Here is a 15,625-nt window from a genome sequence, read left to right on the forward strand (position 1 = left end):
TGTATGCATTCAGAGGTTCCACTGGGAGGGTGTTCAGCACAATGTCATTGGGTCTCTAGATACTGATATTGATGGCACCTTGCACTTGGCACAATCTGAAAACACAGTGGCACTGTCATAAATGCTAACAGTGGAGGGCACTATCCCATCACCCACAGCTATGGGGATTGTGGATGTTTATGAAGACTTCCAAGCATCACCTGTGCTTAGCATAGGTCATTCCATCTAATTCAGCCCCACTTCTGATGTACAGTCAGCACCACCACAGACATTATCAGAAGGATGCACTGCCTCTGAGATGTATGCACATAGTATTGGGGAGAGGTATGCAGGTGTCTGTCACTGTCATGACACCAAAAGATTCCTTGACCTGGATAGTATCCTTGGCTTCAAACACTGGAAGTGCAGGTCTGTGATCCAGATACAGATGTCCACTAATCAGACCCTGTAAAAGATGCTTAGTATGCCATGTGTCCTGCATGAAAACCAGCAACCATTGCAGTAACTGCAGGAAATTCTGCAACACATGCAGAGTGGCATCCCATATAGAGAGCTGGAGCAGACATGTCTGAGTAGCAGTGACATACTTAGCATCCATTAATGCACCAGTGCTGCTGCAGGGAAGTGGCTGTTAAGGGATGGTTGCACAGTACAGAACTGCATGTTATACTAACACAGATAACACATACCATTCCTAAAATGGCAGCAATGTTTGCACTTTCTATGGCTGCTTCCATTCACGGTCATGGATGCTTTCCTGAATGTGACTGATGCTGTTCTAGCTCCACTGTAGCCTCCTCTAGTCACCACAGACACTCTTACGTATGTGGCTGATGTTGTTCTAGCCATACTGTGTAGCCATAAATGCTCTCATGCTCTTGGCTGATGGTCACACCCAACCAGGCAAACCACTGAAGGTCCTGCAGTTCAATGACTGCCAGATTCACCGTAGACTTACTTCAGCTAACATCTACCCATGCCTGAACATAGCATCATGGATGCCATTATTCTGCCAGATGACCACAGGGAGGCCACTGTGATATTCTCCTACACAAATACCTGATGTGTTATACCATCTCCTGGACAAGCTGCTTCCAGTTCTGATACTCTGGGGACACATGGTACACCTAGTCAACACTCCACCAATGGAATCTCCATCTCATCTCTGAATGAATTGATGTCATGGTCCTTAGTCATGCATCAAACACCATCTGTTTGGTGGTGCCAAGATGTATTATTTTTGCCTCTGCCTCATGAGAGGGCCCACTGCAGTTAGTTTCCTAGAGGATTCTTTATCTGGCTTCTCCTCTAATGCTGCAACAGGTATATCAGCCAGTGCTATAGCCTCCTTTAGCTGCAACAGTTTTCACAGCACCATATACAGCATGGCACAGACCGCAAATATCTTACTACAGGTCTCTGGCACATACATAAGTGTGCCATCTGAGGTATTTAGACAGCAGAAGTGGATTTTCAGCAGTCCAAACAAACATTTGACAATGTTAAGTGTGTGTATCAGTGCAGTGTTGTACTCCATTTCTGCCAGTCTGAGAGCTGTGGGTGGGGGTGATCAGCTCCAAGTTATATTCAGCATCTCCTGCAACATACAACAGCAAATGCCATTATAAGTGGTCTGCTACCAACACTCATGAGACTGAACCTTCATGGTGTCTGTGGGTGGCAATGTGTGCACCTACCAACTAGATGACCCTATAGAAACTTACCCATACAAAATACTGGCATAGGTTGCAGGGATGTCAGGTGTGAGAATCATGGGAACTGGCTTGCTGGCACATGGACATACTGCATATAATACTCTGTTCGGTGCACATTATCTGGAAGTTCCTGGGGTTGAAGCCCTTCTGGTTGGTAAACCAGATGGAGCAACTGAGGCCTTGATAGCAATATCAGTACAATCAATGACCTATGGAACCACAGTGAAAGCAGCTGTGTCATTAAATCCCTTCATACTGCTGGGTTCTCTCCTCTGCTGTCCATTGAAACCAAGTATGCTCCTCCACATACTGGACAACTATGTTCCGGTCATGGAGGTGATGGCATGTCAACTGCAGATGGACTCTTCTGTGACACACTAAGGGATAGGGCACAATATTGCAGACATTGACTCCAACAGCGGCCACTAATACTGGCTAACCAGCTTAACCAGATACTAGCCCTCACATATCAGTGCAAGCAATACACCTCTTCATAAAAAAAAAAAAAAGATTTTATTGATAAGCTGATAACTGTAGCGTACAGTGCCAAGTTTATCTTTTTGAATTACTCTATTGTGTATGATTTCATCATTTGCATAACAGATTCTTTTCATTAGCCTATTGACACTCATTTGAATGTCAGTATGTCATCATTTGCACGAGCTGGATACAGTGATATTTCCCATTAATGAGGTTGCACTACATTGATCTTTGAATTGTCCCCTCCCTATGTGCTGCTGCTCTCCATGCTATGCTGCCTAACATGTCATGGTAATTGTTTCTGAATATCCCCATTACATCGATACCTAATTGTTCTAATTTATTGATCAGTATTTTGTGTATGACCCTATCAAATTCTGAAGTTAAATCTATACAAGTCATATATCACAGCACGATTTTCATTCATATCTGTTATTATATTGTTATAGAACCTCATGTTACAGGTAGTAATAAATCTATTTTCAACATATGCATGCTGATACATTGTTTTATATCCCGACCTTTCCAATTCTGACAATAACTTATCCAATATTACCTTTTCCATTACTTGTCCACAACATGAAAGCAGACTTAAGGGTCTGTATGACTCTGGGTTTGTCCTACTCCCCTTTCCCTTAAAGACAGGTTTAATAAGTATATGTCTTCAATCTTGAGGAATCACCCCATATTTTTACAACGTAGTGAATAATAAATACAATGGTACTGTAAGTTCTTGCTGAAGTGTTCTTGGTTCATTATTACCAATTCCGCATCCTCCTTGTGCTTTCTTTGGATTCAGTTTGCATAGTTCTTTTTCAGTATAATATAATTTGATTTCAGTAGCTGAAGTTACCTGGATGTCAACAGGACAACTTATCACCCCCTTTCTGAATCCAAACATTTTGCATAATATTTTGTAAATACATTGATAATCTGCTGTATCTGAGAATAAATTTTAGAATCTACACACAGTTTATCAATTTGTATGCCTTTACTCCTTCCACATCTTATGTATCTATAAAATGGTTTCCTATTATGCTCAGTATCTTTATATAAAATGTCTTCAATTTTTTTTCTTGATCTTGTCTCCTACTGTGCTTAATTTATTTGTCCATCTTGTTTATTTCACTTTTCAAAGTTGTAGTTCAACCTCTTTTCCATTTTTAAGTATCATGTTCTTATGGAAATTAGACTATATTCATTTTATGAAAGCACAAATAAGCAACTGGACTAATATTCCACAGAAAGAGTAATTAATTGAAAGAACACATCATGTGTATGCTCCAAACCTGGCAATGAGAAAGCAGCCAAGATCTCTAATAATAAAGATGCAATCCTACCAGCAAACAGAGATGATTCTGACAAAACTGTGGCAGAAGGACAAGGTACTAAAAGTTGGAAACAGTACAGTATTTTTGGAAATTATTAGTCACTGTATACCATGCAGAAGAGGAGTAAATTTATTGCAGTAATCAGGGAATGTCGAAAGTAGGTGTGAGTTTCAAGCTGCCGTATCCAGCTGTCTTCAGAGTATTTTTTCCTTGAGGGTCAAAGTCATTTTTTGACACAGAACATGCTAAAGAGGAATTAAAAAAAAGTTTGTCCAACAAAAATGAGTCATTACTTGTCCACAACATGCTTCACATTCTTCTTACTCTCATAGAAAGAATTTGCCAATGAGGCCTTTTCCAGTGTTTCAAAGGAACATGCTTAAGAGACAGAGGAAAGCATAGAAGTTGACTGGAAGAACCAGAACTACATTAGAAATTAACCACAGATAGAGTTGGGAAATGGAGAACAATAGGAAGAAACCCAGCAACTCAGAAATTAATGAATAAATGTGGAATTTTTACAAGACATCAATCACATTTGTGAAATATGACCAAACAAGAAAAACTGGAAATACTGGATTCTTTCTTTGTCCAACTTGTAAGCACATACCCTACTTCATTTATTAATGTCTGGAAGAAAATTAAGGACAGGGGAAGAGGAAAGAAAAAGGTAACCAACTAATTTTTTTTTTTTTGCTCAACAGTATTTTTATAAAACATTACATATACTTCATGTTATATAGTAAAGCATTTCAGTTATTTTTGTGTGTATGGGGATGTTAAAGTAAACAAGTGACATCCTCCCCCTTTTTTCTCTCTCTCTTCTTCTTTCTTTCTTTCTTCTTGTTTACTTTTAAGAAATGTAGGCACTGCAATGTAGAAAGCTTGGACACAAGCATGCTTAAGATAATTGCCTGTAATCTTGAGTTATTTACTAGAAGGATGGGTTGTAAAAGTCTATAGCTCATGATATAAGTAAAATTGATATGCTTTTTCTTATTTTTGCATAGGTGAATGACTGATTTAAGGCCCTTGGCTTGCTCTACCAACAAATTTTAAGTGGAAGCAAGCAAATAAGACAATACTGAATGTAAGGAAGTTTTCCTTTATCAAATAAATGTTCACAGTGCAACATGAGAAATTAGTAGCTGAAGGCAAATGTGTATCTGAATCTCATGTTTCTACAGAGAGAAGCTGATAAGAGGACAATAAAAACAGAATACTTTTTTTCTTTCAATAGCTAAATGGTAATGCTTTCTGAATGCATTCAAGTTGTTTTCTATATCTAGGAGAGGAACAAAGATAAGACAAAAAAGACAGCGCTTCATGTAAGTTGAAGCACAGGCTGTACTATGCATCTTAGCAGGGACAACATTAATTATAACTCAAAGCCTATGAGTGTAGTTCACACTGTTACAATTGTTTCTAGTAGGAGTGCTAAACTTAATTATTTAAAGATGTACATAGTTTTGTGTGTTTGCATTATGTTAATAGGTTATGGAGGTATTCTGGTGGTATGTTTTTTTTTTAATGAGAGTTTTCATTAAAACAAAATGTCTTGTATGATATGACATAGGTTCAAACAGAAATGACAAGAAGCAGCTGAATAAAATATCAATCAGCCAAACATTAGTGTATGCATGTAACACAAAAGTTGAAACTAGGCATTTAAGAAAAAGCTGTTATACATAACAAGTGGGAATAATGACTTCTTCTTATAATGACAGCACTTTCCATATTATTTTTGAGCATGAATGATCTCACAGGTATATACAAAAAAGAAAGGGTAGCAAACTATATTAAGAAATTCAGACCTAAAATAGTTATGTTATAGGAGACACATTCAGAAATAATTGAGCATGTGAATTTGATAAAGAAAGGATGTCAGGATGGTTATTCAGCTTAATATGTGGACAGTGGTAGTGGGGAGTACTTATATTAATTCCTAGAGTTACTCCAATAGTGATAAATGGTAGAACAGAGATATTAATGGTAGAGTTGTAGTAGTAAGGGGCTACTGGCAAGGGAGGAGGATTGCACTGGCATGCATTTATATTCCACAAAATCTAATACAATGGAGTTTAAGAAAATTCTGGGAGAAGTAATCAGCTTTCAACAGGGCACGTTTCTTATAGTTGGGGAATGGAATTTGATTTGCAACAGTGAGGATGTATCTCGATGGCCTAGAAGGAAAATATAATAAAAGAGGGTACATTTTTGAAGAAATTTGTGAAAATATTTGTTATGGAAGATGTGAATTCAGTAGTAAGAGCTCAGAGAGAATTTATAGATTATTCCCAGGTACAAAAACTGGGCTAGGTGACACAGAAATTACATTTCACAGGAAAATGTACATTTAATTGAAAGTTTTGATACTCATCCAACAACTATTTCAGATCATGCAACAATAATAACTAAAATAAAAATGCAGGATAATAAAATAAAAATGAGAAAATGGTACTTCACCTATCTATTAAACAGAGAGGACTTTAAGGAATGGGTAGTGGAAATTATTTAGCAGTTACTAGGGAAGGGAAGACAAAAATGTCTTCAGAAAATACATCTAGGGATTGGGATAAAATGAAAGTAAAGTTTAAAAATATGGTAGACATAAAAGCAGAGATATACAGCCATATGCATGCACTCAAAACTCTCCTTAGCATGGAGAACATCGATATCTGTGCAGTAACAGAAACCTGGTTCAAGGCTCCCGAGAGCACCGCAGCACTACCAGGTTATACCTCATACCATGTTTTTCGGCCCCAAAACTTGGACCGAACCACAAAAAGAAGGGGAGTATCAATATTCATCAAAGATACCCACGCCTCCAGGTCGGTGGCACAGCACGAAGCATCAGAGACTATCCATGTGCAACTAACAGTGGGTAAAACTGCCTTCCAGTTTATAGCCTGCTACAGACCACCCTCCCAAATCCAGGAACCCCACTCGGCCTTCCTGAGAACACTGGAAAATATGAAGGTCTCTCCAAACACCATGATATTGGGCAACTTCAACTACCCAAACATAGACTGGGAGCATTACTCTAGCTCCAACACCCTAGCCCAAAGGTTCCTAGAATTTATAAAGTCAAATGCTATGGAACAACTTGTTACCACTCCCACAAGAGGGGAAAACATACTGGACCTGATCATCACCAACATGGGGACTCTATGCTCCAGACCAGAAGTGTATCCCTCACTGGTAAGATCAGACCATAAACTAATCTCACTAGATACTCACATCACGACCCCAGCCCCTGCCCAGAAAGCCACAGTGAAAAACTTCTCTAAAGCAAATTTCACACTCCTCAAAACCGAGGCAGAATCCTTCAAAGCCCCCGGGCCTGTGGAAAATATGGCCCAGACCGCAGAATCCTTCATAAATGCATTCTATGAACACCTTCAGGAATGCATGGATCATGCAATCCCAAACAAAACCAAGACCCAATCCTCCAAAGGCAGGCGTCCTGTCTGGTGGACCCCAGCCATAAACAAACTATACAATAGAAGGAGGAAGCTACTACATGATAGAGCAAAATCCCAAAAAGGGAAGGCATCTCTGATCAGTATTAGCAAAAAACTATGGGCACTCATAAAACCGTCTAAGGCCAGCTTCGAGAGAAAAATTGCACAGGACACTAAGGATAATCACAAGGCTTTCTTTAGTTATGTTAGGAACCTGGGTGGGAATTCCCAGATATGCTCAGAATTAGTCCAAAATGACAAAAAATACACTGAACCCACAGACATTGCCAACATCCTACCTGACAGGTTCAGCGCAAACTCCCCCCCCCCTTCCCCACCAAAAGGGCAAATCTATCTATCCCAGCAGAGTGCTGCCCCCCTGACATCTCAGATGCTCAGATAAGAGTCGCCCTCTCCAAAGCAAAAAACACAGCATCAATGGGACCAGATGGTGTCCCGGGCTGCGTCCTACATGAACTCCAAGAAGAACTAAACCCAAACATAAAACTACTGTTCAGTCTCAGCCTTACTACAGGATATGTACCCAAAGAGTGGCGTACAGCAACAGTGGTCCCTCTCCACAAAGGTGGTGCCTCAACGGATCCTGGAAACTATCGCCCCATAAGCCTGACTAGCTTGGTCTGCAAAGCTATGGAAAGGATCATCATGGACCTCATAAATAAAGATATTGGGGACCTACAGACACTGGATCCTACCCAGTTCGGCTTTGTTAAGGGCAGATCCTGCCTCCTAAATGTGGTCGATTTCTTTGAAACAGTCACCAAGGCCATTGACGAGGGGAAGGTGGTCCACACAGCCTACCTGGACCTTGCAAAAGCCTTCGATATAATACCCCACTCGGGCATTATAGATAAGCTCACCAGCTTAAATATAAACCCCTATGTCACTAGATGGGTTGCAAACTGGCTCAAGGACAGAACCCACATGGTTAGAATTGCTGGAGCCATGTCAGACTCCAAACCAGTTACAAGTGGCGTCCCACAAGGCTCAGTCCTGGGACCTCTCTTGTTCGGTATATATTTCTCGGAGGTACAGGCCAACACGGAAGGACTGTGGCTGACCAAGTTCGCAGATGACTGCAAACTGGGTGCCATAATCGACTCTCCGGCCGACACAAGTATCCTACAAAAGGGCCTCATAGAAACAGACAACTGGTGCCAGAGCCATGGCCTCAAGTTAAACGCCAAAAAGTGTATAGTCATCCCCTTCGGCAAAAACAAAGTGCCCACAAATTACCACATAGATGGTAATCCATTAAGTATGGAAGAAGTAATTAGGGACCTGGGGACCCAAGTTGATAGCAATCTCTCATTCGACAACCACGTGGCCAAAGTGGTTAGAAAAACATTTTATATAGCCCACCTAATCATGAAGGGATTCACATCTAGCTCAGAGGATGTCATCGTGCCTCTTTACTCATCCCTCATCAGGCCCATAATTGAGTACAATGCCCCTTTTGGGATGTACCTTACCAGACACCTGCAGCAACTGGAAAGACCCCAAAAGTACCTCACCAAGAGGATCAAAGGGCTCAAACAGATACCATATGCTGCCCGGTTAAAGAAACTCCAGCTCTACTCTGTGGCATACCACCTGCTCAGAGGCGATCTGTGCCTGACGTATAAAGCCATGTCCAACCCGGAATTAACGGACATGCTGCACCTCAGAAAATCCAAATCCCATCGAGCTACGCGCTCGAGAGACTTGAACCTCAGCACTGAAATAAATAGGGCATGCTGGAGGGACAGATTCATAACCCAGAGGCTCCCTTCACTCTGGAATAAAATCCCAGTCCAGGTTAGGCAGAGTCCCTCATTGACTCTCTTCAAGAGGAATCTTGATGAGTGGATGGGAGATTGTAGATTTACTCCGGGTATCACTTCTGTGTCACTGTTAGACAGAGGCACATTATACTAACCTCGAAAAAGGGCATAGCAAAATTCATTTTAAAATGGGTGGCGAAAGCCAAACACACTCTGGCTAGGCTTGTAAATGCCCTAGGGCAGATAGCCTAGTATGAACCTATGAACCAGCTGTGCAAACCTTGGCTCAAGATGATTGTCATTGTTGAACTGACACTTCAATCTCATGTGCAAAATAGGAAAAAGGGGTTGAGGATGGATGGATGTATATGGTTAAGAAGTAACAAGAATTATTTAGATGGACTGACAAAAGGTAAAGTATTGCAGAATAAGGAGAATTTCACAGAACAGGAACAGGCACAATGCAGACTGCTAAAGAGAAAATAAAGGACTACCTGGATAATATGCATGAATTTAGAAAGATTGGTGTTTAGTAACTGTTTTTTGATAATAACTCCAGAGCACAAAAGCTTTTAGCACAACTGTTCAGGTAACAAAAATAAGAAAGGGTTATTGTCAAGCTTAGGGAGCCTATAACAAGGAAAATAACCAGACATCCTGTAGCGGTATTAGAAATATTTCAGAAATTTTATGGAAGTCTGTATAGAGCATAAAAAATGTGGAAATCAAGAAAAAGTACAACTGGAAATATTTATGGAAGATGCCAAGGTTAGAAGTAGATGATGCTCAATTATTAACAGTTAGGCTAGATAAAAATGATGACATGTAACCAATTTACAGGAAAGTCTCCAGGAGTAGAGTATTCCTGTGGAAGTTTGGAAGCTAAGAGGGAAGAAAGTGATAAAGATCTGGAAGGTTTTGTTTAACCGTATTTTAAAAGGTAAAGAAGCATCAACATCTTGGTAGAAAGCTGTGGTGGCTGTAATAACTAAAGAAAGTTAAGACCCATCAGATCTAGCATCATATAAGTCTATTTCAATTCTAAACCTTGATTATAAAGTGTTTATAATGGCTAAAAGAATGGCAAAGGTGTTGCCACCATATATATATATATATATATATATATATATATATATATATATATATATATATATATATATATATATGGATCAATGTGGTTTTATGGAGTAGGGCAAACATTTGGCAACATTAATAGAACAATGATGATCCAGAAGGAAGCAGAATATAAGAAAATACCACTGTTGTTGGTGGGTCTTGATGCAGAGAAAGCATTCAATAGAGTAAGCTGGGATTTTATGAGTAGGTCAATGGAAGCATTTGCATTTTCTGACACAATAATAAGGTCAATTAGGGGGACATACGTGGGATCTGAGGCAAAAATTAAAGTGGAGTATTCCTCTCTGATAAGTTCAGTTTGAACAGAAGAACCAGGCTGGGGTGTCGTCTTTCCCCTTTGTTATTTGCTTTATACTTAGAACCATTGGCAAAGGAAATAAGGGACTCAGAAATTCAAGAATGTAATTGGCATGGTAATCAATAAAAGTTGGTTTTATTGGCAGACAATATAATTTTGTAACTCATAAAACCAGAAAAAGAGCATATCAGTACTGTGGAACATTCTGAGAAAGTTTCATTTTTTTACAGGATGCAAAATTAATGAAAATGAAACAAAGGCAATAGCTGTAAACTATGTAACCACACACAAACATGTCCAACAATACCCATAATTATGGGGACACAATATTAAGTACATAGGAGCACAGGTTAAAAAGGATTTTGTTATGACAGCTAAGGACATGTTGGAAGAGACTACATGAAGCACAATACAAAAACTTAGAAACTGGAAGCTCTGTTTTATGATTATGCATATTAAAATACAAGCAATGAAAATGTTTTTAGTTCTGTTAGTTATACACAGGTCAGGCATATTTTTATCAGCCAGAGGGGAAGTTATGGATAGTAATTAATAAAAAGTTGAAGTATTTTTATCTAGGAGGAGAAAGGGGTAACAATCAAGTGGGATAAGTTGATCCTTCCTGCAGAACAAGGTGGTTTGGGATTACCTGATTTGAATGGATATTTCAGAGCTACACAGTTAAGGTTACTATACATAGCACAAGCAGAAAGCTATAATTCAAAGTGGAAATGGATGATGATGAAACAGGGAAAAGCTGAAGAAATAAGGAGAGACTGGGATTTTGGATGTAGATCCTGAAGGAGAATAACAATAGCCACACAGAATATTGTATTCATAAAGTAGCAGAAAGTATTCTAAGAACTAAGCAAACACGGGAATGGAGAAAGGAGATCCTGATGACAGGGATGGCTGCAATTACAGGTACAGAGAATAGGCAAGAGGGGGCTGGAATTTACTGGAGAAACCTGGCAAAGAAACCAAGGTTTTGGAAGCAAATAATTAGAGACGGCAAGGTAATAGAATGGGAAGAGACAAAGAATACATTTGCACTGCAGGCTAGAGACCACCTTCTCTATCAATGATTAATATCAGAGTATAGGCAAAGGGAAAGGAATAGGAGGATCCGAGGTGAACTGAATCTAGAACATAAGTTGCTGTTAAAGAAGGGATAAGTAGTAGGGCATATAAAATATTGCATGATAACTATAGGAATCAATCAGAGGAGGTTAGAAAGGAGACTGCAAATGTTACAGGTGTAATGGGGAAGAAATAGGTAATTGGGAACATATTTTTCGGAGTTTAATGAGTTGACAGACTTTAAAAATTCCCTGCAGATTACTCTTGTCAGAAAAACCGGGTGAGCAAATTGGTGTAACAAAGGAAACGATTTTTTGAGCTGTGATATAGGACCTGAATTGCCTAGACATAGTAAGGCCTTGATGAGTTTAATGCCAGTGGCTGTCAAAAAAAGCAATTAGTAGAAAATGAAAATCAAATTCTAAACCAACAGTATTAGAAGTAGTGAGAAAGAGAAATAAAAGAATTGAAAGTGGGATCTTTAAAAAGAGTAGGAGCAACTTACATAAAAAAAGGGGATTGTGGGAATAATGCATGCAGAATAATGTTTTGGAATAGGAATGAGTTTTAAGAGAAGACACGAATTGAATGAGCTATGCAATATTCAACTAATGACTATATAGAAGATTAGGGTTCCTATTAGATGACTGAAGGTGCATTATATCGAATGGGTCAAACTTAAAACAACGAAAAGGCAAAACAGCGAAGCAGCTTTTAAGCAAATTCTTTCCCAGGGAAAGAATTTGCTTGGCCACTTCCATTACTTTGCCGTTTTTGGCACTGTAGTGCAATCTTGGAGTTGGTATATTTAAGTAGGGGGTGTGTGGGGGTGAAGCCCCCCACTTTATGTATTATTTCAATTTTTCTTCTTTTTTTTTTTTTTTTTTTTTGGAACAGCAATTTTTTTCCCCTTGGAAAAAAAATTGCTGTTCTGCGCTTTTGAGATTGTAAGCTTTCGCTTAGATGGGTTTGATTATTCGTCGTTCACTATTTTAAGCATTTGATGATATAATATAGACCCAACAATTATATGTGATGCATAATGTTTGCAACTAAAAATATGTCAATATAGTTTTATTTCATTTATATAAATATATGATTGCCTATGTGATGTTATAATTCAGTAAAAACATTTTTTGTTTAAAAAATATATTTTTTCAAATGTTCTAATGTGTAATGAGAATACAATGTCTATGAAAACAATGCTTACATTACCTCACATTGCCTGATACCAGGAGGAGGCAGTAAACCTGTCTACTTTGCCCACTAAATGCATTTAACATTCTACCTCTCCCATGCTCTTCTGAACATCTCTGTGGGTTTCCTGTCCACCATCCATTATGATAGTTGGCATAATGGTTATGGTGTTTACCTCACAGACACAAGGTACAGGGATTTATTCTCACCTTGGAAAGCATGGCTAGGCTTAAAAGGTCCCCTGGGGTCATTAGCTTAGTAATCACCTATGAACCTATAACCTATAGCCTATTCCATAAGTCCACAGTCCTCTCAATGAAGTAGAAGTTTCAGATATTCAAGCCATAGTCCATCCCTAAGTTTTGCTATATGTGCCCACCATACTCCCATCTTGTATTTTTAAAGCAGTTCATTAAAGTGCTTTTGTCATACTACATGCAGACCTAAGGGTTTGGAACTGCCAATCACGCAAACTGGCAGCACATTCTCTCTGTGGATGAGTGTTCATTATTGAGCTCATATCTATCATATAGTGGTGGGAGGGTTTTTTTCTGTGTACTAAATTCTCTCTCCTACTCTTCACCTTGCCCATTTCATCTAGAAATTTAATTAAGTGTACACTTCCACAAGTGTGCACCCTCATCCACTCTATTTTAACTTACTGTTCCCTGTGTCAGCCACACAAACATTATGTGCACTTGGTAAGGTGTCCCCTTCCATTTCCCCAAAATAAGAGGAACATGCTGTCAGCTAATTATCACCCTCAAATGTCTTTCCTGCACCCAGTTATCTAGTCAAACCTGAAACACCATGATGTGTTTGTGTCTATGTAAAGATTTCTGTCTTATAATTGTAGCAATCATGTGCTCGTACTAACATCAAAGCAACTTCACCAGTTTTGCTACAAATGATACCAACATCAGGGTATGTAGTCCTGCTCTGATGCATACATGCCTTGTATGTTCCACATATGAAGCTAATAGTGCTTGCTAAGGGGGTGCATCAATCAAATTGTGACAAAATACTCGAGTAGGTAATTTTTTACTTGTAAAACAGATCCAAAAATAAAATAACGTTAAAAATGATTTGATCAAATCATTTCCTGTCTTGAAAAGTTATCTTATGTAGTATATGTTCTCATGCTCTGTGTGTCTGCTCTTCTTGTGTACTGCCAGGAAGTCACACTGAAATAAAGATTTTGGATCCTATTCCCTCCTTAGGCTCATCAGGCTCCTATTCACCTGTTTATTTCTCATCCTTCAGATCCAAGGACACTTGGAAAGGAGACAAAATCCAGGGGGTATGCCCATTAATGATGGGGGGGACTTTTTTATGTAGCCTTAACTGTACCTCTGTTGCTGGATACTAGTACAGGTTCAATACACTCACAATTCCAGTTACTGTCCATGTGCACTACCACTCTCCCATAGAGTTAAAATTACAAGGAATGCATTTCAGCTTAGTCAATCCATTTAAGTGCAGTAATTGACATGGCCACCAGGGATGTGCAAGTTTTCTCAGAACAGCACACCAGTCTGTATATTTGTTCTCAGCATCAATTCAATATTTAAAAAACTGTTTTGTAAAAAAAAAAGTTTATGTTAAGTGCTGTTGCTGTTGTTGACAATGTTCTTTACAAATAATAAACTAGAATTAAGTGATTTTATTTCTACATTGGTTATTAAACTTAAAGAGTAAATGTCAATTGATTCACTAAACAACCATAATATTTTTTCCTCCTCCCTTTCCAATATCAAGTTTCAGTACCGATTGGTCCTCCTTTGTCCCTTGGGTGAGAGCCAGTTGCAGAGCTGTCATACATGCAGCCTTTGTAGTTTTATCTTTACATGACTCTAAGCCCACCCCTGGTTGTTCACAACCCTACTGTTTGACCCTATCCCGCAAATATGGATACAATTCAGATTAGCTAAGCCCACCTTATTGATTTCTGGGCTACCAAAAACATTCACCAATCAGCTTGAACTGCTGACTGAAGAAAGGGACTAACATTTTCTCATTTGGAACCATTCCCCCTGAGCCTTCCACATCCATTCTACTCCTATATTCTAACTCCAAAACTACACAACCTTGAAAAAAGGATAAATAATTTGTTTTGCTTGAAAATAAAGAACCCAGCTTTTTCTTGTGGTTGCGTAACCACACAATTAGAATATAAAAATAAGAAGGCAGAAGGTGTGTCCCTCGACAAGAATAAAAATAAGAATTAGTTCCCTTTCCACAAAAAGAAAAACAAAAATTGCGCTGACATTCAAAAGAGGTCTTAACCTGGAAAACATCTAGACTTTTTTTGTTCAATATACCATTCAGTAAAAGGTTTTCTGATACTCTGACATTCAGTAATTTGGACATCTATGAGCCAAAATAGATCCTTTCTCAAAAAAAATAAAAGTTGCAACAAAAATAAGTGAAGAAATTTCTGATGCATGTATCTAGGTCATATCAAGTTGTTGTACTCTTTAACAAGCTTTTGTATTCTTTTTCCAGATCACACCCTGCCTACTGTAGCAAGTCGTACAAGTGAAACTACTTCTCCCACACCATCTGCCCCAGAGGGGCATTTTTACGTTGAGGCATACAACATTTAAAGAACAATTGCTTACTTGACAATCCTTGTGTGACACTATGGAGAAACAATCACATTTTCTACTTCAAAACTGAATAATGTGGAGAGTTCAGATGTATTTATGCCACTATGTTGTTGAAATTCCTCTGAGGCAATGGCATCTTGTAATCCAACAAAGTCATGAAGAATTTTCTTCTTTTTCAAAATTAGTTGAAAGGCTTATACATGGGCTCATATGATAGCAAGCATTAGAGTGATGCTTGTGCATCTACAGTCAAATCACTGGATTCCCTATTGCACGTTTTCAATATATGACATTGCTAATATTCCTGATGCTTGTGCCATAATTATCAAAAACTGTGTGTGTGTGTATGCGAGTGTATGTGCGTGTATGCACATGCATGTATATATACTAAACGGTGTTGATGAACTGGTGAAAAGGGAAACAAATCTACAAATAAATGGATTTAAAATTATATACCAAAATACTGAAAGTAAGATGGAGAGCTATAACTGACTCAGAGAAAACACCATATCAAGTTATTTTTATTTTCC

At 38.7% G+C, this 15,625-nt stretch overlaps 1 protein-coding gene across 1 annotated transcript in view; it reads left to right on the forward strand.

The window, feature by feature from the left end:
• The window catches only part of CD80 (CD80 molecule), a 167,273-nt gene extending 151,879 nt beyond the window's left edge, over positions 1 to 15,394 (forward strand). Inside the window, exon 6 of the mRNA XM_044072933.1 lies at positions 14,992 to 15,394. Coding sequence (XP_043928868.1) covers positions 14,992 to 15,092 — 101 coding nt within the window. The 3' untranslated portion in view covers positions 15,093 to 15,394. The remainder of the gene's footprint in view (positions 1 to 14,991) is intronic.
• Positions 15,395 to 15,625: the final 231 nt, after the last annotated feature.

This window comes from Protopterus annectens, chromosome 5.part1 (assembly GCF_019279795.1).
Source record: "Protopterus annectens isolate FY-2018-M chromosome 5.part1, PAN1.0, whole genome shotgun sequence".
Lineage (NCBI taxonomy): Eukaryota > Metazoa > Chordata > Ceratodontiformes > Protopteridae > Protopterus > Protopterus annectens.